This window comes from Gymnodraco acuticeps, unplaced genomic scaffold (assembly GCF_902827175.1).
Source record: "Gymnodraco acuticeps unplaced genomic scaffold, fGymAcu1.1, whole genome shotgun sequence".
NCBI classification, from domain to species: Eukaryota; Metazoa; Chordata; class Actinopteri; order Perciformes; family Bathydraconidae; genus Gymnodraco; species Gymnodraco acuticeps.
Window position 1 is genome coordinate 1,259,286 of NW_022989750.1, and position 27,194 is coordinate 1,286,479.

Below are 27,194 nucleotides of genomic sequence, written 5' to 3' on the forward strand. Positions count from 1 at the left end.
ACGCGATGCGATGTTTGGGGGCGGCGCGATTACATGTAAAGTCAATGCAGAGACGCGGACAGACGCGAATTAGCTCCGACGGCAAGCATGAAGCGGTTGGACGCAAATTCCGCCCCGCGATTGAAGGGGGCCGCGACAAACGCTCAAGTTCAATTTTTTCAACTCGAGCATTATATTCGCGTGACTCGATCTCGCGGTAGCCAATCAGCGGTGAGGATCTCAACCAGAAAACATCAGCCGTTAGCTGTTAGCACACAGAGCTCACAGCTCCTCATATCTGTTCAGAAACTAGACAAAGGTTAAACAAGTACAAACCACAGACTGTCTATGTCATGGCGAATACAGTCGCTGGTTTATTTATGTCTGTATAGACCGTTGTTATGAGTGTGGATGGAGCATATACAACGTTAGTTTAGCCTGGTCGACTCGATCTTCATTCAGAAAACAAGCATTTTAAAAGCTTTTCGCCTGCCGTCTTGTCTGCAGACTTGTCAAAGCATTAATTCATGGTTTTTACTAACCGGTATCAGTATGTAGTTACTTCGGCATCATTTAGAAACGTGTATTACAATTAAATCACGGTAAAATATGTTCATTTTGTTGTAGTTGTAGCCCCCGAGCCAGCGCGTCTTGTTTGAATGACACGAGTAAACACAGCTGACTGCCGCGGTGAAACTCGAGCGTTTAGAGCGATGCGATAGGAGCGAAGCGAATATTCGCATCGCGTCCGGTTTGAAGGCTTCCTCTCACTGATTAGCACTCTTACAAGACGAGGGGAAGAACTAATCAGGGAAATCACCTCTTGAGCTGATTGGTTAGACTTTAACGTCGAGTGAGTAAGATTTAGGAAGATCTTTTCACAGAAGTAGAATATATATATATATATTATCCTTAACTAACTTTTCACTATGATGTATAATCTCCTGAAACTTAGATCAATGTACTGATTATCATAAAATGAGCCCATCATTTATAGAAATTGGACGCCCTTCAGGCGTTGCACTTGTATCTACAGTAGCCCAGAGCAGACAAACAACAATAACTCTTTCACATTTTTGTGTCACCCAAATGTAGGGCTGGGCAATATGGCCCAATAAATCTAGGATTATTATTACAACACACCTTTAAAGAGCTCTGTTTTTACAATGCTGAGTGCATGTGGTTGATGTATCCGTACACATAACTGTTAGGACTCCATTAAACTAAATGCAAATGTGAGCAAATCGTGTCAATGCAAATCTAAAGGGCGAAACAAACTACAGCCCTGCTCCAGATATGTTCTTACCTTTTCCCAAGTGTGTGTTGATGCTCATGTAGCGCGCCGTCCCAGTCAGACTCTTGTGCTCCCGGTAGGGGATGTGTTTTTTGGTCTCGGGGTCTATGTACTCTTTGGCCAGACCAAAGTCGATGATGTGGATGGTGTGTTGCCTCTTGCTTCCAGGCCGCCCAACCAGGAAGTTCTCTGGCTTCACGTCTCTGTATATCAGACTCTTGGTGTGGACGTACTCCATCCGCGTAATCTAGACACCCAATAAGCAGGTCAAGATTAGTCATTAAAAATGTCAATTATCCATATACTGAATACAGAGCTTTATTACACTATTACATTCAAATATAGTACAACATATTTTCAATGACTATCAAATACACATTTGCATTCAAAACAGCAATGCTACAATGCATACCCTAGCATTCCCTCGACTATGTATATAAAGTAGCCAAAGTGGCACTTTATTTTCAGTAGATCTTAAAATAACAAAAGCTAGCTCATGTAATTATACACCTGCAGCACTCCTCCTCCCCGGGCCTTACCAGCTGTATGGCTATCATGAGGACGGTCTTGAGGGAGAAGGTTCGGTCACAGAGGTCGAACAGGTCCTCTAGACTGGGCCCGAGCAGCTCCAGCACCATGGCGTTGTATTTCCCGCAAGGACCAAAGTAGTACACCTGAGGGATTCCCTCTGTGGAGACACAAATACACACCATAAAGATACAGGACTTTTGTCACAATAACATATTCTCCTCTTGTCTGTAGGTTGAGAATGGACAGCACATGCTGAGAAAGCACCATAACCACTCAACCATGGGCATCTTGGGATATAGGGTGCAGAGAGCAACATGAAAAAGCTGCTGAGGTCATCACAGTGTTGCAGCCATAAAAATGTGGTCGGTGCAGTCTGACTTTTTCTTTTGTATTTCCCAAGAACTAATGTGTCGTCAATGAGTCATATAAACCGTGGATGGAATTTAATACTTAATATTTTCAAAACATGGTGACCTGGTTTAATACTTGTACTGATACAATACATATCATTATTAGTGAGGAGAATATGCAAGTCGAGTGAAAGGCGCTTTATGAATCATCACCCTGGTGTGATAAGAAAGTGTGTGAGTAGACTCTTCATAGTCAAAACTGCAGCAATGACAAAGTACACTTCAGTTGGCTTCCCTCAACAGGTTTGTCAGAAACAGGCATGGCCTATAGTTGCTTTACCTCTAAAGTAGGATTAAAAGGAAAGGTGTCTAAAGAAACACCAGTGACAGTTAAAAGCTCACTGTGAACAACTGTAAATAGCCTTTGCTACTAGAAACCACCACACCCCATTTTGTGGTAATGTGTATGACTTCCAAAGAATGTGGATGGATCAACATGGCTGTATGTGCTTTCTTAATTGCAATGTTTTGCCAGTGGGAATGGTGGGGCGTGGGTACATTTAAACTCCAATTTTGTACTAATTGGGTGCAAGGTAGGGTACTAAAACATAAAAAAAACAAAGAGTCTCAATGACCTAATGCTGCTGTTTCCTAACGTCTGCCTGACTCAGACTAAACAGCTTTGTCACAATAAAATGATCTGCCGAGGCCTGTAAGATAAGGAACCTGCATGGTATTTCACAAACACTCTTGAATAACATTCAACAGCTCACTGGAAATAGATAAGTTATGCTACGTAGACACAAAGAAAACACTCATTTATCTAAGAGTTTTCAGCCCTGGTGTATTGAAATGTCAGAGGCACTTTCTCATGCATCTTTTTGCCTGAAAATTCACAGTCTTCTGATACACTTAGAAAAGTTGTAGCCTATCAAGACTTCCGATACGAATATTGGAAATGCTTCCGATACAGCTTAAAATGCTAAATTGGGTATCAGCACGAGATATCCCGTTATCATATCATCTATCAGTTATTTAACCCAACACAGATCAAAACTACAGTTGCCACTTGCTACCTGATTCATACTGTGGATTTTGTTTTAACCCACAGGTATCCGACTGGTACTCAGTATTGACTGATAGGCAAGTTGAGATCTTTCCACGATCAAAACTACCTGGCATCTCCCTGAAAGCTCACTAACAATAAGACACCACATCAGTGCTGCTTCAAGAGCACTGATGTGAGAACTGAGAGTTACTCAAGAAAATAAAGAGAATCAATGAGATAAAGGTCCAGAAACAAAAGGAGACGGGGAACGAAAGAATGGGCAAGCACATTTCTACTGGTCTGTAAGAGAAATTAATAAAAGTTTGACAGAGATAAATGAGAGTTAGGATTTGTAAATATTCAGTTTTGATCATGTCAGCTGCTAGCCAGGGGAGAGTTTACAGTCAGATGTATCTGATGTACCTCTCAACATCAGTTCAACAAGACACACTGCACATACACAAACTGACGCACACACTCCCATGCACGCACATACATACGCACACACAACACCTGTCTAATCTTTAGTCTCTATGACGTTCCCAGTAATGAAGCCCATGACAGATGAGGCAGTGACAAGAGATCATTGGGATGGCTGATTCATCAAAGCCTGGCCCAAATCTAGAGGGCATTCAAAGCACAGTCATCACGAGAGGAAAAGCACACCGTGTAATATGATCTTCAGCTGGTGGATGTGAGCAAAGACTAGAGGTTTACGGCAGCTGTAAGCACCACACAGCACATTTTGGGGGTTATTTCTGTCTAACCTTAATATATATATATTGTGATGTAATTAACTTAGAATAGCTCTGCAAAATACTATATGTGAGATCAGATTATGCGAAATGTGATGATTGTCACAAAATTAACCATAATAACAAAACAGTGAAATCAATATCAAATCCGGTAAATTGTCTCTAACACGGAAGAGTAAGCACTTCAAAATCAGGAGGATAAAGCATGACTGCCAAACATTATTTGATCAGACAACACTTGGGATGTCTTCATGAGCCAAAGAACCCTTTCAGCAGGAGGCTTCTCTCAATGATAAATAATAGGAAAATTCAATTAATTCTGTATCAATAACCGTCTATAATTCTTTAGCATAACATCAAAATGACATCCAACTGTGTTCAGCATTATGGGATATGTTCTGCCTTTCATTGCAGACAATGTCAGCTGTGATCTGACCCCCGCTGTCTCGAAAACACGAGACAATCCAACCTATTGTATCTGCAGGAAGGCCTTCTGAGGGGACACAGTAAGAGGGGAGGCTGCATCATGGCAGCTGAAGACAATGTTGCCCTACAATGAAATGTCAGAGTTAAGGGCCAGAGCAGAGGGCTGGAGTAGAGAGAAGGAGAGGACAGGGGATGCGTATTAAAGATTTAGATCATGAGTCGAGTGCACTGAGAGGAGAAGAAGACGTGACTTCCATTAGGCCCAGTGCTCTAGAGATGTTCTCACAAGGCTGAAATGTGATCAGCACTGCACAGACTGAGCCTGGACCTGTTAATGCAACATAGCTCCTGAGCAGAAGTATCCAACAAAATGCCAATTGGCTGAATATCTAGTAAGGGAATTTACAACAGCAATTCCTCTTTTGTAAACAATTCTATTTACCAAATAAAAGCTTGTAACAACACAATTATTTCAATTTAAAGTAAGGCACTTTCCTCTAAAAAGGCAAAACAGCTCTCTCTTCATTCATTGCGAGCAGAACCAGTCACAAGAAGGTTCCCTATCAGATGGACTAGACCTTTTGTCTTTGAAATTATTCATGAGCAAGTTGTCATTCTTTATATAAACCATTGCAACGCTGCATAATGTTCCAGTTGGCCTAATTTGCAGTTTAAATTGCATCCTTTCCATTGTGATTGCTGTTCAAATGCGATGCTGAAATGACTCATCATTAAGCCCTACAAATAGACATGTGGTCAAGCCACCATTAGAAAAATGGAATACTGGGAAACAATAATAATGCCACAATAAAAAGGAACCCGTTTTAGTCACCATTAGCTTGCCATTGGGAAATGTGACATTTACAACATGCTCTTTTTATAAATCATAGCAACAATATTCATAAATAAAAATAGTAATTGTCAGTATCCGTTTTTATTAATTGTTTATTGTTAATTGCTATTCGCTTATATGGTGCATTTATCTCCATGGCCTAGCTTCTAGTGAGTTGTTAAAATAATCTTATCAATCTAGCCTAAAATAATTCTACAACTGCGGTCCACACAAACTGTTTTGTTTTTTTAAATCAGTAAAGCTTTGACATGGCATAAGAATCCATCATTTGTTTGAAATAAAATCTTCAGCATGGCCCCTTTGTCACTGACAAGGCATATCGTGCCCTTAAAAGCCTTGGTGGGGCTCATAACAGGCATGCTGATGATTATCATCACTGAATCATTTTCAAGGGGAAACCCTTCTTATGTGACACTCATTAACAGACACGCAATAGTGCATCCATGACTGCATGAAGTCAATTAGACACCAAAAAAAGTGATACAGTTTGACCATAAAAGCAATCAAAGTTTATTTATATAGCCCGATATAACACATTTACATTTGTCTCGGGGGGACGTTACAGTAGGGCTGCTCAATTCATTGTATTTAATTGCAACGATTATGAAAACAACATAATCGAAATAAAACAATTAATTATTCTTTTTTACAGGTTTTTCAGTTGAATTATACTTAAAGTTCAGGGTAACTGTTAAAAACATACTGTTCCATTTTTTTTTCAATAAATGGATGTTTCAAAGTAAATGGATAATCGTTTTTAATAATCGTGATATCAATTATTGACCCAAATAATGGAGATTATGATTTGCCATAATCAAGCAGCCCTACGTTACAGTTCGTAAAATGTTTGAATACGACACCCTCTGTCCTTAGACCCTCAAAACCATCTCTTCAGCTAATCCGCTGAACAGTAGCTACAATACAAAAACTCTCTTTACCATAAATCAGCCCATTATGTAGTGCTGGTATTACTAATTAGAGGAACAAAATAAATGAAGGGTTTAACGGACATTTTCCCAAATATCTGTGAACTTGGAAGCAGATCCAGCTAGGATTGTGTTCAGGACAGGAGAGAATTAACAGTGGTGCAGATAAGCTCCTCCTGGGCGTTAAGCGCTGAGTCGTCCATAGCTGTGACATATTTGAGGCTCTTGGGTGCAGGACTAACAGGGTCACATTGTCCCCATTTAGCAAAGTTGACAACATAAGTACTTTTAATCTGTTGCCTTGACTCCTCCCATGCTAGACAGACAAGCCTGCCTTTTTGCCATATCACCATGGAGCTAGCCAGTCCTCAGCTGGAGACCTGCTCGAATGTGTACTAATATTCTAGCTCACATTTCTGTTCAGGAGGAGAAACACACCATCTTCTAAACATTATGAACATTTGGATATCAACAGGTGTTTGGATAGGATATGCCCCAAATATCCCGATGCAGATCTTTGTAAGAGGGAGGTTGAGAGAGGGAGGATGTGTTATGTAGGTCCTATTTTTTTTTTTAAAAAGGTATTTTTTGGCCAACGTGCCAGACGAAACAGGAGACAGAGGGGAGGACATTGGCAGCATTTAGCAGAATTCATTGTCAATTTAATTATTTTCCTTTGACGATTTGTTTTAGTCTCCTGTTCAAAATATAACGAGAGCAGTGAAATGGTGGCAGGAAATATAACATTCATCATTAATTGTGTCCTTGATTTCCAAACACTTGTTGTCTGCCAGTCACCCTTTGGCAACATGTCACACCACCTGTTCAATCGGAATTTGTTTGGATTATTTCAGAAAAGCAGCAGGATCTTACCAACGATTTGGAAATGCAATATATCTTATCATGTCTCTATTTTTGAAAGATTTTAAAATACCATATGACAGTTGTCAAAGGTCAACATGAAATCACTAGTACTGCGTGAACATTATGCATAATAGAAACAGTGTATATATTATAATATAGGGATTTCTCTATTTAAATAAATACATCATGATACTTATAGGCTATGCTCCAGAATACGTCATTCAGAATCTTTAGATTTAATGTTGTTAGATATCAATCAAGCAAATCGATTTAGAGTGAATGAAAAAAAGTCATTTTAAAACAATACATCATGTGTACGCTTTGATGCTCGCAGTATTACAGTGTGAAAATGGCCATGGCTGGGTGTAAGTGCAAACCACAAGTTTGCATACTATGTTGTTGATATAAGAGATAGAAGTATAATGTGTGAATGCAACAAGTGTGCGATTGAACAACAGGGAAAGTGACAGAGTGGATGAGCTGTTAGGGATCGTTGCAGAGAATAAATAAGCAGTTAAGTTTAATCGATTTTATTAAATGTACAATCACACATGTAAACAATTAAATCTGATCATTCTTCTGATAAAGGATCAGGGAATAATATCGATGGTGAGTTTCCTACATCCTTTACGGTGTTAATGTGTCACATACGCAGGGTGCGAACCCAATCTACATCACTTTATATCTGGGTTTCACCATGTCAAATGTGCCTGCTAATTGGAGTGAAATTTAGAGTGTGTTTTGTAAATCTTGTACTTAATGTTGAATTGTAGTTCACATCCGTAAAAAGATGTGCAGCAGGAACTAGAATCATTTAGTCAAGTCACTAATAGTGTAATTATGTTCAGCATGCATTTGGAAACAGCGTCATGTCTGCTTGTTCCATTATTCACCTGTGCCTGTGACTTGTTGTGTGTAAGGGCTAGGAATGTGTGGTAATGTGTAATGTTGCACAACCCAAGTCTTGCGTCAACACACGAGTAAGGCTGAAGGTCAGCTGTGGTTTTATTAGAAGATGGTGAGGATGTGTTTAATGCACCAGAGGAAAACAACCAAAGCCAGATAGAGACAAGACTGTACGACAGGAATCCTCCATATTATCACGTAAAATAGTAGAGGAGATGACAGTTACCTGCCTGGTATGGTAACTTGACAGTGCAGTCAAAGTCACAGATCACTCGCCTGGTACAGACTAGCTATGGGAACGATTAATCGAATATTCGAAATTATTCAGGTATTCGAATAATTATTCATGTTTTCGAATATGAGTTATGAATATTTTTATAATTTTTTTTTTTTGGGAGGGATGCCTAAGTTGATTACATATTATCAAATTGAATATTTCAATGTATATATATATACGACAGTGCCATAGCTAAATGTGTTAGTTGACGTCTAAAGGTGTGTTTTGCTCCGCTCACCGGTCCCTCACAGCGGGCAGAGCTGCAGGTGCTGATCTCTCTCTCTCGCGTCCGGTTATACTTCACTCGCGTTTATGTCCAAATCCATCAGATCTAGCTAGTTCTAGCCAGGCTCTGGTTCTAGCCAATGATATGGCTGCTGCCCCTCCCTACACGCAGATCACGCAGACTCCAACCTCATCTTAGGCCCAAATGTGGTGCAAATGCGCTCCGCAGCCGTTGCGAGGTTCCGGCGCTAACAGTTCATGAGCGTGCTCCCCCGCCCCCTGTCAACACTCGCGACACATGAGTGGCCAGCCTAAACAACAATAAGCGCTGCTTGGCAACCGTGTGTGGCGGCAAAGTAGATAGACATTTTGATAGGACAGATTTAGTTTTGCCGGTATTCAACATATTTTACCAGTCATAGTCCGGTAATTATTTACACTCTAAGAAGAGTCCTACACAATCGCCTCCGCACATGAAAGCTGTAGGCCTATAGCTGTCAAACTGTGATCACCAGTTCAATACATTTTACAAATTCGACTTGGTTTCTACACTTATTTGAACATGTATGTATTTATTTCCAAAAATTATTGAAAAAAATAAAAAAAATTATAGGATATGTACATTTCGGTTAACCGGTTAACCGTTTTTTGGGGGGTCGAATATTCAAATATACATTTGCTTTTAAATTCCCATCCCTAGTACAGACTGCTATGAAAATGATGGGGGTTAAAAAACACCCATCTCTCCAAAACATATACGAGCAGTCCATTATCAGACAAGCAAAAAAAATGGTGTCTGATCCCACCCACATACTCCACCCAGAATTCCAGCTCCTACCTTCTGGTAGAAGGTTCAAGGTTCCCAAGAGCAGGCTGAACCGCTATAAGCACTCATTCCTACCTATGTTGATTAAGCTTCTTAACATTCACATGAAATGAAATGTAGTCAAATGTAATGAAATGTACTTTTTAAATGTTGGCCATGAGGGTTGTGCAATAGGTCGCCGTTGTCAGTATGTGCGTCTGTGTATTGTGTTTGTTCAAACGGTGTATGACTGATGATATGTATGTCTCTTAATGTCCACTATGTTTGTATATGTACATGTATGCGGAACTGCAGGACAGAGTCCAGAACAATGTCCTTACGGGGACAATAAAGTATATCATATCGTATACTTTTGAGTTTATGTGGAGGCATGCATTGGGTAACATTTGCTCAGAGATCAAAATGACAGCCATAAAAAAGGAACCACACCCTGTAAGCAATGCATGTTAGATAATTCCCCTGCAATCTGCAGGCAGCACACAGTCAATCAGGGAGCCAGAGGATACTGTGGGAAGCTATCCAAGTAGACACACCATAATGGCCTGACTGCTTTTAGAGGGCCATCTAAAAATAGTCAAGGACTGCCCCAATGCCCCACCTCCTTATCAACAGAGGAGGGCTTTTGCTCTGGCATAAGGAGCCAGGAAGCTGGCATGTGTCACAAAATTAGACCGCGACACACATTTGTCATACTGGGGAGGATCACTGCAACAAGAGTCTTACAAGGATATATGATATTTGATTTTTCAAATCTAATTTTTATACAATGATCATCAAGTACATGACCAGTCAAACTGATGATCTAACAAAGCGTATGTTTTACTCAAAGTAAAAAAGTATTTAATGCCTGAATACACATCATGGCCACAGCTATGCACTGATACGCTTGTAGTAGAGCAGGGGTGGGGAACCTCCGGCCCCCGGGCCGTATACGGCCCGCGAGACCATCTGGTACGTCCCTTGAGGTAATTTATAAACACACGCAAAAAAAGAAAAATTTAAGAAATCTAGACCGCAAAAAAATGAAACAAGGGAGTGCCCGTTTTTCCTGGCCAAGGTCAAGGTCCATGAACACAACACGAGCCTAACGTGTCATCACGTGGTATATGTCTCGTCTGACAGGGGTGCAGTTCTGACCATGGTTCTGACGGAGAGCACCAGAACGCCGCTCCAGCACTTCCAAAAATGGCAGTATCCATAAGGAGACGTACACATGCCGCAGTTTTTGCGTGTCTGTGTCTTTAGTTGAAAGCCCAGTGGCGATCTGTTCATCTGTCATACTGATCATACAGTCAATAACTTTGTTGTTATTAGCATCTGGTTAGCTAGCTATGCTAACGAATATAAGAAGCTTTTTCTACAACCAGTGAGGTAAAGGCACATCTTTATATGATCATTATAGTTATAAAAAAACAAGAGAAATACTATATAAAATACTATATGACAGTAAAAAAAAAAAGTTGTTATTAATAAACAAGAATAGAGTTTGAAAGGAGAGTGATTTGTAAAATATCCATAAAGAAAGAAAACAGTTCTGTTTCATATGGATGTTGAGATATGTATCCACAGATCTCCTAATGTTGCTTTCAAAGTGCACCAGATTGATGCTTTGAACTTCAACATTTAAATCATGTTCACATGGATAGGATACTAAATGCATTTGCACACATCAAGTGTCCATATCTTTCTGTTTTGGTGGCCATGCCACAACCGTGCACGTGCGAGTCATGGTAAGATATCTGGATTAAGAGGTTGCTTTTTCTTTGCACAGCATGAAAGAAAGGCCAAATGAATGGGCGGTGATTTTAGTATTTTTAAGCAGACGTTGAGTTCAATAATTTGTACGGCCCTCGGAGGATGTTGAAAAAATTGAAATGGCCCTTGAGAGGAAAAAGGTTCCCCACCCCTGTAGTAGAGCCACTAGCCCAGCTACAACACATATACCCAAACAGAAACTCTCCAAAAGGGTCTTCTATAATGCTTCCAGTGCTGTCCAGCGGAAAAACTGAGAATCTGACAGTAGCTTCCTATGGCTCCTTAGGTCTGGCTATAAACTCTACATTGCTGTCCATGCTACACTGAAAGTTATCAGTCAGTCTTCCCCAAGATGCCGGACCATGTGTGCCTTTTATTAACATTGCTCCTGACTTCCCAGTTGCATAATTAGATAAAATGGATGGGAAGGTTAAAGCAAAATTTGAAGGAGAAGTTATCCCTTTAATAGACTAAGTTAGCCTACTATAATTTAAGCTAAAACATGTAATAAAATGTCAATTGGGACATGCATTTTGTTAATTACAAAGGACAAAAAAAGAACTAATGGCGCATTACTCTGTTGCAGAGTAAGAGACTGCACAGACATTTTGATCTTGTCGGTATGACTAAGTAGTAGGGACATGCTTGCAATTTGTGTCTGCTTTTAAGAGCCCAGCCCAATCAACACATGCATAGACACAAACTTACACAAACATGACAGGTGTGCACTTCCCAAAAACAGCCAGCCAGGACGTGATGAGAAAATAAATGAAGTCCCAGTTCCTCCCAAACATCTGACTCTGCCTCTTCTCTCACTCTCTGTAACTAACTGACCAGCCAGACCAGATCAAAGAGCTGCTGCCCTGGAGCCACTGCAGCTATGCATCATAGCACATTAACATGTTCGGCAGGGCTGTGGGAGAGAAACACTCGGGTCTATAGAGGTGGGATTAGAAGCCAGAAAGCAGGCTCTCCTTGCAGCCATTGGCTTCCACAGATGTAGAGACACACACTGTGAAATTTGGCCTAAAGTAAGATGGAAGCTGTTGGAGTTTGTGTCTCTGTTTCCCAGAGGTTTTTAAAATGCATTTTGCCTTACATCCACACCAAGCTGGCAAAGTTATTTTCCTGAATAGATGATTTAAATCTGAAAACAGTGGTCTCACGTTGTAGAGCCGAGGGAACCGAGCTTTTACAACATGATCTATGCTAATTGAATGACAACAGAAGAAGATCTATCTTATTTGTACATGCAATATAAAAACCTAAAGTAAGTATTCAACTATGACTTTTTCTTAAAAATAAAAGGCAGAATAGGAGATGATGGAGTTCTTTCTCTCTGTCCAGCCAAATGGTGTGTGAAAGGCCCATTTACATTTAACTCATTGTTATGATGCTGTCTATCAGAGAATAATAATAAACATATCTCTTACCTGAATTTCCCAACTGTTTGTAAAATCTATACTCCAAGTGGAGCTGTGGCGCCCTGGACTTTATAGGTTCCTGAGTGAGAGAAGAGAAAGCAAAGTTAGTGTGAAATTAACATCACTTACAAATGAGTTAATGTCCAACACAGTATACTGCTACAATGACATGTTGGCCGTTGGGCTCAATTCAAATTGTAGGGGGGAATCATTTTCAATAGAAAGAAATAGTGCCGTGTATATATATATAAAAATAAGGATAAAGCTAATTTGAAATAAAGTAATTTTAAAACATATTTGAACAGCTTTCAGTTCACACAATGCTGAGGAATTAAAGATTCATTACACAAGTTGAGAGCTTCACCGCAAGGGAAGAAAGTAGTCCGTGAGTGACAGCCTTTGCATACAAATCACCATGATTAACCCGGCCTGCAATAAACTTAAATACCTACAGTACAATGTTAATTTCAATGCGTAATAGAACTGAAATTAGGTCTGAGGTCCGACTTATGGGATGTGAGAGGATAAAGAGCAGTTCCAGCTGGTGAACAGCAGGCTTTTGTGATGACATGGCGATAATGAACCCACTTGGACATATTGTTTATTATATCGCTAGCTCCAGCTTTACAACCTAAAATGTAATCTGATTATCGGCCACTCCTATGATGACAAGGGCATTATGGACAAACGTGGAGAGGATAAAACAAACACCCAACTTAAATCCTTTCTTTAATCTTCAATAGCTGTGACACAGACTGTGTTAAACCCTATGGCGACAATAGCAGTATGGGGTTCCCCTTTTCACACACTGTCAACCAGCTGGCTGTACATGGGTCCAAAGACATAGCCTACATTATCCTGTTGGTCAAATGAGTGGAATAAAGTCTGATATGCCAAAGTGCATGAAGCATCCATACATAACATTTACCTCTAAGTCAGTCAAATGTGAATGTTTCGACGGTTTGAATTAAAATATACCAAGTAAATACAGTTAGTAATGAAGGCTAAAGGATGGAGATGACTGTAGCCCAAAACATTGAGCCAAGCAACTTCTCAAGAGGTGCTTAATGTAAGATTTAATCTTAAAAAGTGTTTCCCTAGACTAGAGCATCTAATTCCGAGGCACTTCTATTTTGAATGGTATGAAATAAAAGCTGTTAAGCTCCCACAGTCACTCCATTAAGCCTTTATTAAATCAGGAGCATTTTCTCTTCTGCTGCCCTGCTACCGCGTAGGAGTGCAAACACAAAGTATGGGTCTTGTTCAACACATTCAAATACTTCCTTTTCTATGCTTTTGTGTTGGAGATACTCAGTCCAATATGCTAGACAATGATATAACATTTGCACATATTACCTAAGGTAAGAATTAACTTTGAAACTCTTTGATGGAAGTGAAAGAATTAATGATAAAAAGGAGAATACCATAAAACAATCGGATATAAGGTTGGATGTTATAAATGGCAACAAACATCTGGCAAACACTGCAGGAAGAAAATGATGTATGTTGAAGAGATGCAAAACTTATAACAATTTGACTAAAGACTTCAAAGATGTAATAGAGACGATTGATGTCAACATGGAACACTTTGCATTGCTACACCTATGGTTAATCCTGCTGCTCCAACATGAGAAGTAAGCAGCCAGTGTGCATGCTGGGGGAAAGTCATTAGGAGTGGAAACAGGATGGTAATACAGAGGAGGAGAGGCTGTAGGAGGAAGACACGTGACCAGTTTGGGAGGCGGAGCGGGGAACTGCTGCATCCACCTCCCACATCAACATGAACAGCAAGCAAGTCTCTCACAAGTCAGGCTATGCCAACGAGGAAAGAAATCATAAAATATATAAATAATGAGTAAACAGATGGCATAAAACCACAGGACCCTTTAAAAACAGCTTACAATAGGAAACTGAGGCTTATGGCAGCTTTACGTACTTAATAGTCAACTGCATTTCTAGCAGATGGACTAAGCTACGGTTGTGTAAATGACCAAGCTGCAAATATCTTATGCAACATCTTGCATATGACGAGAAATGTTCACAGAGCATTGCCCTTAACAAATAATCTGTTATCTGTGTGCTGACATGTTCCTCGGACCCAGCAGGGCTGCACCCATGGTAATGTTTTTGGGCGCTAGGAGTTGCTTTTTAACGGTCCTGACAATAACCGTGATATTTGAATAATCTGGCCTATTTTAAGACAAAACAAACAATAACCCAAGTTGAAGATACATTTGACTGCATTGTATTTCTATAAAGATTAAGATAAACATGTAAGTGTGAATTATTTTTACAAAGATGTCATGGTGTCATGCAGAGAGCAGCTTTCTGCCAAGTGTGCTGTCCTGTGTCGAGGGCAGCTGACCTGCAAACTAGAAGTGCCCTTCCCTTCTGCTAACCCACCTCAGCTGTTACATACTACAATTATGTTGTAATGTATTTGGAGAAATATGATTGCTACATGATCTCATCGGTTTTGCCTTTATGTAAATAGTTTTGGTCTGATTGATTATATGCTTTACTGCCACTTACTTCATCAGCATACATATAGAAAAGTAAGCCTACATGCTACCGGAATTGCAGTTCCTGGCATTTTGAATCCTATACTTGTCTGTGCATGCAAACAGACCGCCTCACATGTTCAAATGTAGGAGCACAACAACCAATCAAATACCACCATTTCTACAGCCCTCATTGGCTGGCTTCCTTGTGAAATCTCAACGAGGATTGCAGGGAAGTTGGACATGAGCACATATACTGACCTACACTATCTGCTGCTCACAGCTAAAAAGCTTAGAGATTTGTCGATATCAGTGCTACGAGCCAACACTGCCTTAGTGGGATCAAATCCTGTAATTACAGCAGCCTGTGGACGGGTGTGAGATGAAATGTTACATGCCATTTCAAGGATCTCTCTTAGAGTGAAACACTGAAGCTTGTACCAATATATGATTACGTCATGACGGATTAGGTGGTGGTTTCTGTGTTTTAACCTGTGGTAGCCTCAGTACAGTTGTGTGGATGGAGCGAGCCATCAGCCCCACAGAGTCCTCTTACTGGGATTAACTAACTCTGCATATGATGTCATCTGGGCTAAATCTGATCTCTGCTCCAACACAGCTGAGAAAGATCACATTTGACCTCAGTAACAGGATGGAGTAATGACCACCAAATGAAGGGAGGAACGGGAAAACTATGAATGATAAAAGCAAGAGTGGACCGCAGCTAAAAAAAAAATTGTTTTTGTAAAGATTCAGCTTTCAGTCAAAACTTAAAATGTATACAAATGTCGAAATGTCAACAAAATGTGATATTGTGGACGCAAAACAATGCTGTGGAAAAAAATCCAAGCACTTAATTCTGTTGATTTCTGTGGTCCTAATTATTCATCTTGTGACCCAAAAAATAAGTGTATTTTGCTGCAGTCTTCACTCTTGTTTGTTGGGGTCTTTAACCACAGCTTATCACAGATAAAACAAAAAGGGCAGTTATAATGATCACTCCAAAATAATGATAAAAAAGAAAGAAAGATAATCACAGTTTCATAAAAGATTAATAATATTAACAATTTTAAAGCGAACATTTTATAAATACACTGGTTACAGCTTCGCAAATGGGATTAGTTTGTTTTCTTTCCTTTATCTTCTTTCGTAGTGTACATAGTAAACGGAATCATTTTAGTTTTTAACCTTGTTCTGACATTTTAGAACCAAACGAATAACCTGTAGTCAAGAAAAAAATCACCATGCTACATATTGAAAACACAAGTAGTTACCTTACATTTAACTGTCTACTGATGGGACTTCACCAATATGCCAACATTCTAAAATGATTTATTTCATAATTCAGTTGCAAGGATGTACTATAGAGACAAGTTGTGGTGAAATACAGCGAGACTTCCTTTTTACTAGACAAACAAAATCCTGCATTTAAAACATTGTATACGCTTGGAGTTAAGCAGACAGCTGCGATTATGTAATGTAACGCATACAAAAAAACCATCTGTGTTGTTTATCAACTGTAAAGCCAGTGTGACATTCAACGTGTCCATGCATATGTCTATGTGTGTGCCATGTTCAAGGGAACAGACCCAGCATTATGCATAAGGCCCAGAATAGACCCTGACCTTTGCCTGACACCCAGTAAACCATTTCACAATATGCAACTGGCATATGACTCCCCTCATCTTAGACAGCACAACTCAAATGTCAACATAGTGGATCTCTACTCAGCAGCCTCCATAGAAGTATCAATGATTCTGCTAACTGTGAGGCTAAAACAAATGGAGAAGATTGAGGTGTGTGTGTGTGTGTGTTTGTATCTCTTTATGATTGGATGTGTCTATGTTTGGGAGGTGGTGTTAAGGAGCAGGTGGTGTCAGAAAGCAACAGCTGGCCGGTATCCAGCACTTCTCCTCCTTTCAGCTCAGATTTAACACACCCAGGTGGAGCCATAAACTGCCCCTCAAAAACCATAATCTGGCACTGCTTGATATCAGACAGAATTAGACATCAATTGTATGTTAGAGAGAAGTTGACTAGAGTGGGGTAACCGTGACCTTTGACCTAGGCTCACTAGATGTGACGTGGTCTCACGCATTGAAACCACGTTTGTTGTAGGAGAGGTGTGGTACAGCTAACCATGTATAAACCTATCTTATGGCCAACACTAAAAACGGCTTCCAGATACCTCAGTATCATCAGGCCTTGGGCAATTTGCAGAGAGTTGCCATGTACTTCTCAAAATTGGTGTGAATGTAAAAAAACTAGGGCTGTCAAGTTAACGCAAAAAAAAATTAACGCCACTAATTATTTTAACGCATGTGTATTTTTTTTCCTCGGCCGCCCCGTAGTTTCAGAGCGCATCGAGTTTAAAATACCATCTAAAAGCTGATGCTGACAGCCCCGCTCCTGCCGCCCGCTTGTGGCAGACCACACTTCCACGCTCACCGGCAGGCTGTTGGGAGGACCGGGAGGGTGTGTGTATGTGTGGCCCGAGCGAGCGAGAGAGAGACCTTACGTGCATTGTTGTTGTTAGCATCTGGTGCTAGCTAACTGCGCTAACGGATATGGAGCTGTTTTAAATGAAAACAGAGGAGCGACATTTCGCCACAACTGCGCCGAGCACTTGACTTTATGCAGGAAGCCAGACAGTGTACGAAAAGTCAGCACGGATAGTGCGCAATATGATTGCAGCGTCCAGGCAGCTCCCGTTCGAGCATATGCCTTCACACACACACACACACACACACACACACCAACACACACACACACAACACACACACACACCCACACACACACACAACACACACACACACACACACACAACACACACACACACACACACACACACACACACACACACACACACACACACACACACACACACACACACAACACACACACACACACACACACACACACACACCACACACACACACACACACACACACACACACACACACACACACACACACACACACACACACACACACACACACACACACACACACACACACACACACACACACACACACACACACACCACACACACACACACACACACACACACACACACACACACACACACACACACACACACACACACACAACACACACACACACACACACACACACACACACACACACACACCACACACACACACACACCCACACCCACACACACACACACACACACACACACACACACACACACACACACACACACACACACACACACACACACACACCAGGTTGAATTGAGGCGAATATTTGTAATGTTCAGAGGTTGTTGTGTTTAATATTCATGAGAATATTTGTCATTGTTCAAATGATAAACATTAGCATAAAGCATATTTGTCCACTCATATGTTGATAAGAGTATTAAAAACTTGAAAAACATTCCTCTAAGGTACAGATCAAAAATGTGCGATTAATTTGCGATTAACTATTTTAATCGACTGACAGCCCTAAAAAAAACAGTAAGTGTACAGATTATATTAATTTATATAATGGAAATAGTTTTTGACTCAGGAAGCTGTAAAGCATCTGTCCATTTTTCAAACAGCTTTCAATAACCCACATTTGTTATGTTGGGTAATGCTGGTTCTTTTACAGCACATGTTCAGAGGAAGGCAAACAAAGCCTATAATGTGACCAGGGAGTTCCACTCAAGTGAACCCAAGAGGCAAGTCTCCTTTGTCATTTAATAGAGGAGTGAGGCGTGGCATAAATACAATGCATTGTATTGTGTACTTCCTTATTTGTTTAACTTTGAGCCTATACCAATATGTCAGTTTCCTATGGATACTGACATATTTAGAAGTGATAACACAGTGCAGTCACTAAATAGTAGGATAAGGAGTTATTTTTCATATGCTAAACTAGGAAACACAACAGTAGAAACCGTCAGCTTCCAATCTCTCTTTGTGTGCACTGCATAACCTGTTAAACACATCCCAAACTTTGCCTTTTTGTCTTGCTAAGCAAACTTTTAAAAATAGACATGTGGTCAATTTGGCTTCTGCTCTTTTCAAATTACCATCATCTGATTCTGGTTGGGTTATTTTGGATTCCTACTTTAATTATGATGCTTTAAAGAAAGCTAAGACAGGAAAGTGCAGTGTTAACTCGGTCATACCATAATCACAATGAAGAAATTGTGAGAAACTTGGTTAACTATTGCTATAGCCTTGAACATATCATTTAGTAAACACAAGAATACAGTTTGAGCGTATCTTAAAAAAACTCTTAAATGGAAAATGAGATGTGCTATGCCATCAACGAGGATGTACACTCACACACGGTACAATTACACAGCACTCACTGCTGGCACACACCCTACACCATATTCAAACCTATGTTTTTGTACAGACGCACTTTCACTTTTGTTTTTCTACATAAAACACTAACTTGTTGCTACTCAGAAGTCAGCAATGTTTATGTGAGGGTCTAAGGATAGAGGGTGTCGTATTTCTCATACTGATATTCTGAACAATCTGTGTCGTTATATTTGCTGTAAAGTGTCTCTACTGTAGGCTATTTTTATTGTACAGCACTTTGGCTCGACCAAAAATCGTTTATAAATGTGCTATATAAATAAAACTTGATTTGATTAGACACTCCTGTAAAGGTTTTATGACTGATACTAAATCAAACTTAAAAGCAACAATGCGTCTGTGTGAATTTACTGTGTTGCTGCAAGCTACTGGTTCTTTAGAGCAGGGGTGGGGAACCTCCGGCCCCCGGGCCGTATACGGCCCGCGAGACCATTTGCTATGGCCCTCGAGGTAATTTAAAAATAAATAAATCTAGACCGCAAAATAATTAAACAAGCGAGTGCCTGTTTTTCCTGGCAACGGTCATGGTCCTTGAACACAACAAGAGCCTAACGTGTCATCACGTGGTATATGTCTCGTCTGACAGGGGTGTAGTTCTGCCGGAGAGCACCAGAACGCGGCTCCGGCACTTCACAAATTGCAGTAACCATAAGGAGCCGTACACATGCCGCAGTTTTTGCGTGGCTGTGTCTTTAGTTGAAAGCCCGGTGGCGATCTGTTCATCTGTCATCCTGATCATACAGTCAATAACTTTGTTGTTATTAGCATCTGGTTAGCTAGCTATGCTAACGAATATAAGAAGCTTTTTCTACAACCAGTGAGGTAAAGGCACATCTTCATAATCATTATAGTTATCAAAAAACAAGAGAATAAAGTAAACAGGTATAAAATACTAAATGACAGTAAACAAATAGTTGTTATTAATAAACAAGAATACAGTTTGAAAGGAGAGTGATTTGTAAAATATCCATAAAGAAAAAGAAAATCTGCTTACAGTTCTGTTTCATATGGATGTTGAGAGATGTATCCATAGATCTATTAATTTTGCTCTCAAAGTACACCAGATTGATGCTTTCAACTTCCCGGAGCATGCCCCCCCGGACCCCCTAGAGGAGGTTAGGTCCCCCCCACTTAAATCATGTCCACATGGATAGGAAACTACATTTGCACACATCTTGTGTCCATATCTTTCTGTTTGGTGGTCATGCCACAACCGTGCATGCATACGCGAGTCATGGCAAGATATCTGGATTAAGAGGTTGCTTTTTCTTTGCACAGCATGAAAGAAAGGCCAAATGAATGGGCTGTGATTTTTAAGCAGAGGTCCATAATTTGTACGGCCCTCGGAGGATGTTGAAAAAATTGAAATGGCCCTTGAGAGGAAAACGGTTCCCCACTCCTGCTTTAGAGGATTAGCTAGTTGAATGAAGGTAGGCTTTTACATGCTGTTGACATCCAAGGATGTATTCATACAGTCTGCCTGGCATGCTCTCTGGAGAGCCTGAGCAGGAAAGGGAAGAACTTAAATCGTCAAAATGTCACTTGAATTCCAGCCAAACATGCTGATAGAGCTTTTGTGCCTTCACAGTTATTTGACAACTGCCTCATGGCGAGCTGGTGTAAGCTGCTGAGCTAGACTGCAACCAGAGTTGCTTATCATGCTTCAGTGGGCGGCGGACAGGAGACAGCAGAACAAGTATCATGACTGACCAGCACAGAGAGCACCTTAACTTGAATAAAAACACCATACTCCTGTGCCTCTGCATCACTGACTTTCCACCCTTCACTATACATACAGTATTTGTAAGTCTTATTTGGAAGAAATAATACATAACATTTTATAAAAAGGCATCATTCGTTTTTTTGCATTTACTTTGAAGCAGAATCTCACCACAAGCTGAACAACACAAAATTGTTGACATATTGTATTTAAAAAAAGGTCATGTTTTAAATGATAACATGTTAGTTGCTTACACATCTAGCAAACATATATTGGCATTCATTTGTAGTTAGGAATCTGCAAAGCATTGGAAACCCAATATGTTGTCTCATTAAAGCTCTATTTTGGTCTTTTGTCATGGCTTTTTCTCTTGAGCTAGAAACAACCAAATGTGTTGCCGAGCTGAACCACATTGGTGAAAGAGTACATTTTCAGATGGTACACCCAATGTCACTACCCGATCTGTCCCCCTGCACGATCTGTACTGCGCATGTGCGAGATGGTCCGCCATATTGGACAACTCCGGACGGCAACCCAAGTAGGACACTTGACACAGTGGCTTTTGGCAAAGCTCAAAAATAAAACTCGAGAGAGATGAGTTATTGTTATTACAACATGACTTCACTATTATTTAACAACTCTTTTTATTGGGTTATTTTATTTGGGGTTAAGTACATTGTCAGAATAAGTGAGAAATTAATTTAACTTCTGTTAGACAGCCATATGCCATACATTTTTGCATACATTCACAGTAAATATTTATTCAGTATGATAGCTGCAGTACAGATCGGGCAGGGGGACAGATCGGGTAGTGACACCCAACACTTGTAGAACTGAAGGGAACTGCAGAGTCAGGCGATTATTGTCTGTGGGTGTATCAATATGGGTGACGCCTCTCATGTTACAAACTTTCATTTGACCTGATGCACCTATACAAATATTACTAAGTGCAGCTTTAAGGAATGAAACTGAGATTCTGGTTATTTATTTGTTATTCACACTTGAGAAAAACCTAGCTATCCAATTAGGTTGCCAACTTACATGATGCACTTAGCTAGATAATTTTCTGAGATAGCACCTTATCAGTCTTATTTTTCAAAACAGAAGAAACAGTCTTGTATCTTTTGGAATACAGAATGGTGATTCTTTATCTAAGTTAATGTCTTTACCAGTCAGAAAACAGCCAGCTGTTTCATTTTGTGTTTTGGCCAACTCATGGAATTAACCTTAATTAGCTTAATCTGATCAAGTCCAAAGGCAACACTTTACGTCATTTCAGCCTAAGGCATTAAATTCACAGGCTTAAATTAGGAATCAATCACACCAGCATATTTTTCGGAGGCAAAGGGCAATTTCAATATGAGGTCTAAAAATCATGTGTGCTTTGAACAAGCAGGCCCAACATAGGGTCAAACACTGTACAATGTACACAGCTGGAACACAATGCACAGTAAGTCTCTGTGTTTACTGTGTTGTCTCCCTACATGTCTCCATTATCAGCCCCTTCTCTCTGGGCGATGAGAAGCACGCTGTGCTGTACAATAAGTCCCAACAATATAGCAATCACCTAATACACTGCTCATGTGTTGGGCAGATATTACTGCCACTTGTAATTGTCGATAGTGTTTGTCACCACAAAAAGGCCTCCAACAGTTTTATTACTGATAATACCAGCTTTACAAGCGGCATGCCTCACAGGCACCTACTATCTGTCAATGGATGACCAAATACATGAAACGTGACTTTAATAAAGTACGAGCTGCTTTGCAAAGTAGACTGGGGGAAATGTCAGCGAAAACTGATTGGCCCAAAGAATGGAGTAGATAGGTGTGGGGGCAGTGCATGTGTCCTGCACCCAGGGCTGAAACAATGATGGGTCAGACGGGCCTGATGACCTTGATAAAGAAAGTCTCCTCAAGTCAGGATAATGGCAGAGAGAAAAACACCATAAGTCAAATACAAAAATATGACCCAGTGTGTGAAATACATTTTAGGGAAAAAATAAAGGATGGTTACTTTCTTAGTGGACAGTTATGTCACCATGCCAGGAGAGTGTATCAATGGTGTCCCTTTACTAGGGGTGTAACGGTTCACATAAGTCACGGTTCGGTTCGTACCTCGGTTTGGAGGTCACGGTTCGGTACGGTTCGGTACAACAAGAAAAAGCAAAAAAAAAGTCTCAAATGCATAATTCCAGGTTTGTTGTTATTTATGTTTGAACAGTAGTGCAAGTTTCAGTTTGAAAATAAGTAACTAACATTTTGAATAATGAACTGTATTAAACAGTTAAAAACAAACCATACACAGTACACTCAGATGGCCATATTATCTATAATGGCTGATGTCAAACAAAAAGGTTTCATCAAGCTGTAAAACTAAAAAGAATGTCTTGAAAATATGACATCATAAATAATAAGAAAGTGTTTCAAGAGCGCAAAGTCGTTGAAAAACATATGCCAAAAGCTTCCGTTATTTATTTTGGTCTCTCGGCTCTCATGTTTATTGGCTTCTTAAAAACAGCGGGGAAAAGCTGTTGAACTGCTGTTGTCTTTTGCCGGGCTCCGGTGATTGGCAAATCTGGGTGATGCCTTCTGATATGATTTAGCATGTTTGGCGTGTGTTACCATTAGCATACCGCACCACTGTAGAACAACGCCGACACACCGTCCTCGTCCGATCCACCACTCGCACACTTAATCGTTATTGTAGTCCACAGAGAACCCGAAATGTTCCCACACAGCTGATTTAAAAGAAGCAGGTGGGTTCTAGCTCCTGTGTTATCTGAAATCGCCATACTAACTTTTCTTCTTCTTGTATTTTGTTCGTTTTGTTGTTGTGTTTCTTCTTGTTCTTCATTTGTTGTTTAAGGGCGGCTGGCAAACAGCTTTTAGGCGCAATACCGCCCCCTGGATTATATATAGTGTAGTGGATACTGCCCTGAATGACAGACTTTTTTCCCCACTCGTAAAAAAAAAGGCGTATTCGTCGTGTGACTGCGTGTGCCAAACCGTGACGTCTGAACCGTGACGGTACGGGACGAATACGGATACCGTTACACCCCTACCCTTTACCCTTTAAACGAGCCTGATGGGTGCTAGTTTCTACAGAAAGCTGGCATTACATGCTGCCGTTTCTTTAAGGCACTGGGATCTCCCCTGGGAGTAAAGCCTGCAGTGTACTTACAGCAGTGGCTATATGGTCCTGCCTCCATCACACAAGCGTTTGTCAGTGTGAGAAAGCATCCAGCTGAACCAAAGACTGAACCACTGTGTGTCGACAAGGCCCACTAACAAAGACGACCTTTCAGCACTCAGCAGTTTCTCTTTTGCTTTTTGCAGCCGCATTCACAGCAGTTCCAGATCCACTGACAGAGAATCTTGTGCACACGGGCCTGCCATACATCTCTGTCTCTGCTATCATGTGGTGGAGCAGGGTGACACTGGCATTCACCTTTGTCCCAGGTGCAGGGAGGCACTCCCACATACCCGACTTTGCAAGTTAGTACACTCAGCACATAAAGGCCCCAGCTCAACATTGAATAATCACTATGTGCTGTCATGCAGGGGCGGGAAACTACAATTTATTACGCTGCAACAAAAGAGATTAAACTACTTTAAACAGTGCATGACATTAAGGATTTTGGGAGATGGCCCTGCGCACGGACAAAATGATGCACGAAGGGTTTGGGGGGGCCTCCCCCTAGAACATTTAGATTTTTGCAGTACTAGATGCTGTCTGGTGCATTAGACTGAATTATAAGATGAACCACCACAATATTATATTGTACAATTTCAATTTTATTCTTCATTTCAATTGTTTGTTTGTTCTTGTTTGCTTTTGCTCGCTTGCATGCCCTGCATAGCTATAAGAAATACTTAAGTTGTTGGTCAAGACACTTTCCATCTGATGAAGGCAAATGCCTTCCCAGATGTAAAAAAGTAGAAAACATTACATTCAGTTATAACTGCCAAAACAAACATTTACATACAACATATTTACACTATTATGGCTCCTGTTAAAAATGTTTGTAATGTTATCTACTGTAAGTTGGTCGAACGAATGCAGACCCGAGCAGCAGTCGAGAGGAGCCGAGCGCATCCCCGAAGCACACAAAATGGCGACGTCAGAGTTCCCGTTAGCCAGCAAATCTAAATCTCTTCGGTCAAAATGTCCGGCCAAAATAATTTCCCTTTAGCGCAATAACGCTTCAGTTGCGCCACTTATGTGACAGACAAGAAGAGTATGTGACAGACAAGAATAGTCAATTCTAATTAGTGGTGCACAATAATTATCGGTCCGATATTAGGAATTATGACGTCATCCCGATAAAAGTATTAATAGCCCCGATAATATACAATATATTTTTTGGGTAAAAAAAAGAAAAAATACTGCGGTGTGGGTGGATTGGGATGAGGGGCGCTTGTTTTTCACTCGGCTCCTCCCGTTTTGCCAGTACTGTGGTATTAGTGGTTTAGGAAGAGGGGAGTTTTTCACAAATCCAGCGCTCCCTAACTCATGCCTGGCTGTGACGTAAATGGTGTGCGGCCGTGAAGCCAGGACAGTAAACAAATATGTCGTCGGTAGTATGGGACTGTTTCAGAGTTAGATAGTTCGCTTGCTATTTGTATTAACAAATGCAATGCAGAAGTTCCACGAGGAGGGAAAAAGGCAACGAGCTATAATACTTCCAACCTGATTAGTCACCTGAAACATCGCCATTGCTACGATGGTGTGTTAAAAGCGTACGAAGACGCCTGCGCTGCTAAACTAGCGGCGAATCCAAAGCCAGCTGCAAAGGCACCGGGGCTTTTACCGATCGACGAGGCTGTAATAAATACTGTAATACTGTAATAAATATAGTCACTTTGAAGAGTCAAAACTGTTCTTGGCTTTGTTTTGTTCATAGTAGTAATGCTCATGTCATTTCCTCACTACTAGTCTTTTTTTTACCACCAGGTGTGCAAAAACTACAGGTACATTTAATATATATATATATTATTATCGGTTATCGGTATCGGTCTTGAGAAGCAGGAAGTTATCGGTATCGGTTTCAAAAACCCAATATCGTGCATCCCTAATTCTAATGTCTAACACTTAATGTGGAGAAAGAGATGTCCTGTATGGGTTGATTGTGCGTTGATCTGTTGGTAATGCCTCGGGGTTCCGGTGGGCATGTAAACAAATGCATAATGCTGCGCTATACTTTGTGGCCTCACCCAGTTGCATAGCGACACTTATTGTTTAGGTGTCTTTTAATAAGCAGGTAGTCATATCATTAGCTAGAACTAGCTGGATCTGATCGATATGGACATAAACGCGAGTGAAGTCTAATCTGACGGGAGAGAGAGATCAGCTGCTGCTGACGAGTCGGCACGCAGCTCTGCATGATCAGCGGTGAGCGGACAAAACACACACCAGGTTAGAATATCACACGTAGCTATTTTACTTACCTCTCAAACTACCTAAACTAGTTATAGATATGTTTAGTTTTACTGTCGGGTCACTCATTACTGGATCCGCGAGCTGCATGATACTGGCATAATAGATTGCCCGATCGGGCAACCAGCAGGTGAGGCTTCATTGCCTGAGCTAAATACTAGATGGCCCCGGTCCATCGGGCAGTCGTTAATGTCGAGCCCTGTTAAACCAGACAGATCACAAATCACACTTTGCTATCTAAACAAAGCTTCCTTATTGGTTTCCTGGTAGATCAACAACACTTTATTCAACCAGTCACAGTGCAATAATTCACATACTTCCTTATAGGCTCATTTGGGTCAACAGTCGATCATTTAAGAAATCTCCTTCATTTTAAAGAGTAGGAAAATAATAGTGTGTAGCATATAATAATATCTGTGATACAGCCAAAATGATAGGTAAACAAAATGTATGAAGTTACCACTCAACAAAAACTAACTAACAGGATGCAGCTAGTCAAATGTAAGAATTTCTCTTTTCATAAAATAAACCTAGATTTGAATTAAATGGATTCATAAAATGTGATAAATAATCAACAGATTAATGATGATCAAACTATTTATTTATTAAGCCCTATAATGCTATACTCATAATATTGCCTTTATTTTTATCCAATTAAGATGAAACCGCACTTTGTAAAGAAAAACATCAGCAACAACAAGGTTTTTTCATATTGCATATTCATTGCCAAAAATTATTTTTAGATGATATCTATAAGT

General features: G+C 40.4%; 1 protein-coding gene across 2 annotated transcripts in view; it reads right to left on the minus strand.

Annotated features, from left to right (window-relative positions):
- Window positions 1–1,285: 1,285 nt before the first annotated feature.
- Window positions 1,286–27,194, minus strand: part of csnk1g2b (casein kinase 1, gamma 2b) — a gene marked incomplete at its 3' end in the record, with an annotated part of 36,235 nt that continues 10,326 nt past the window's right edge. For both annotated transcript variants that reach the window (XM_034208825.1, XM_034208904.1), the window contains 3 exon segments: window positions 1,286–1,520; window positions 1,813–1,961; window positions 12,449–12,518. In XM_034208825.1, coding sequence (XP_034064716.1) covers window positions 1,286–1,520; window positions 1,813–1,961; window positions 12,449–12,518 — 454 coding nt within the window.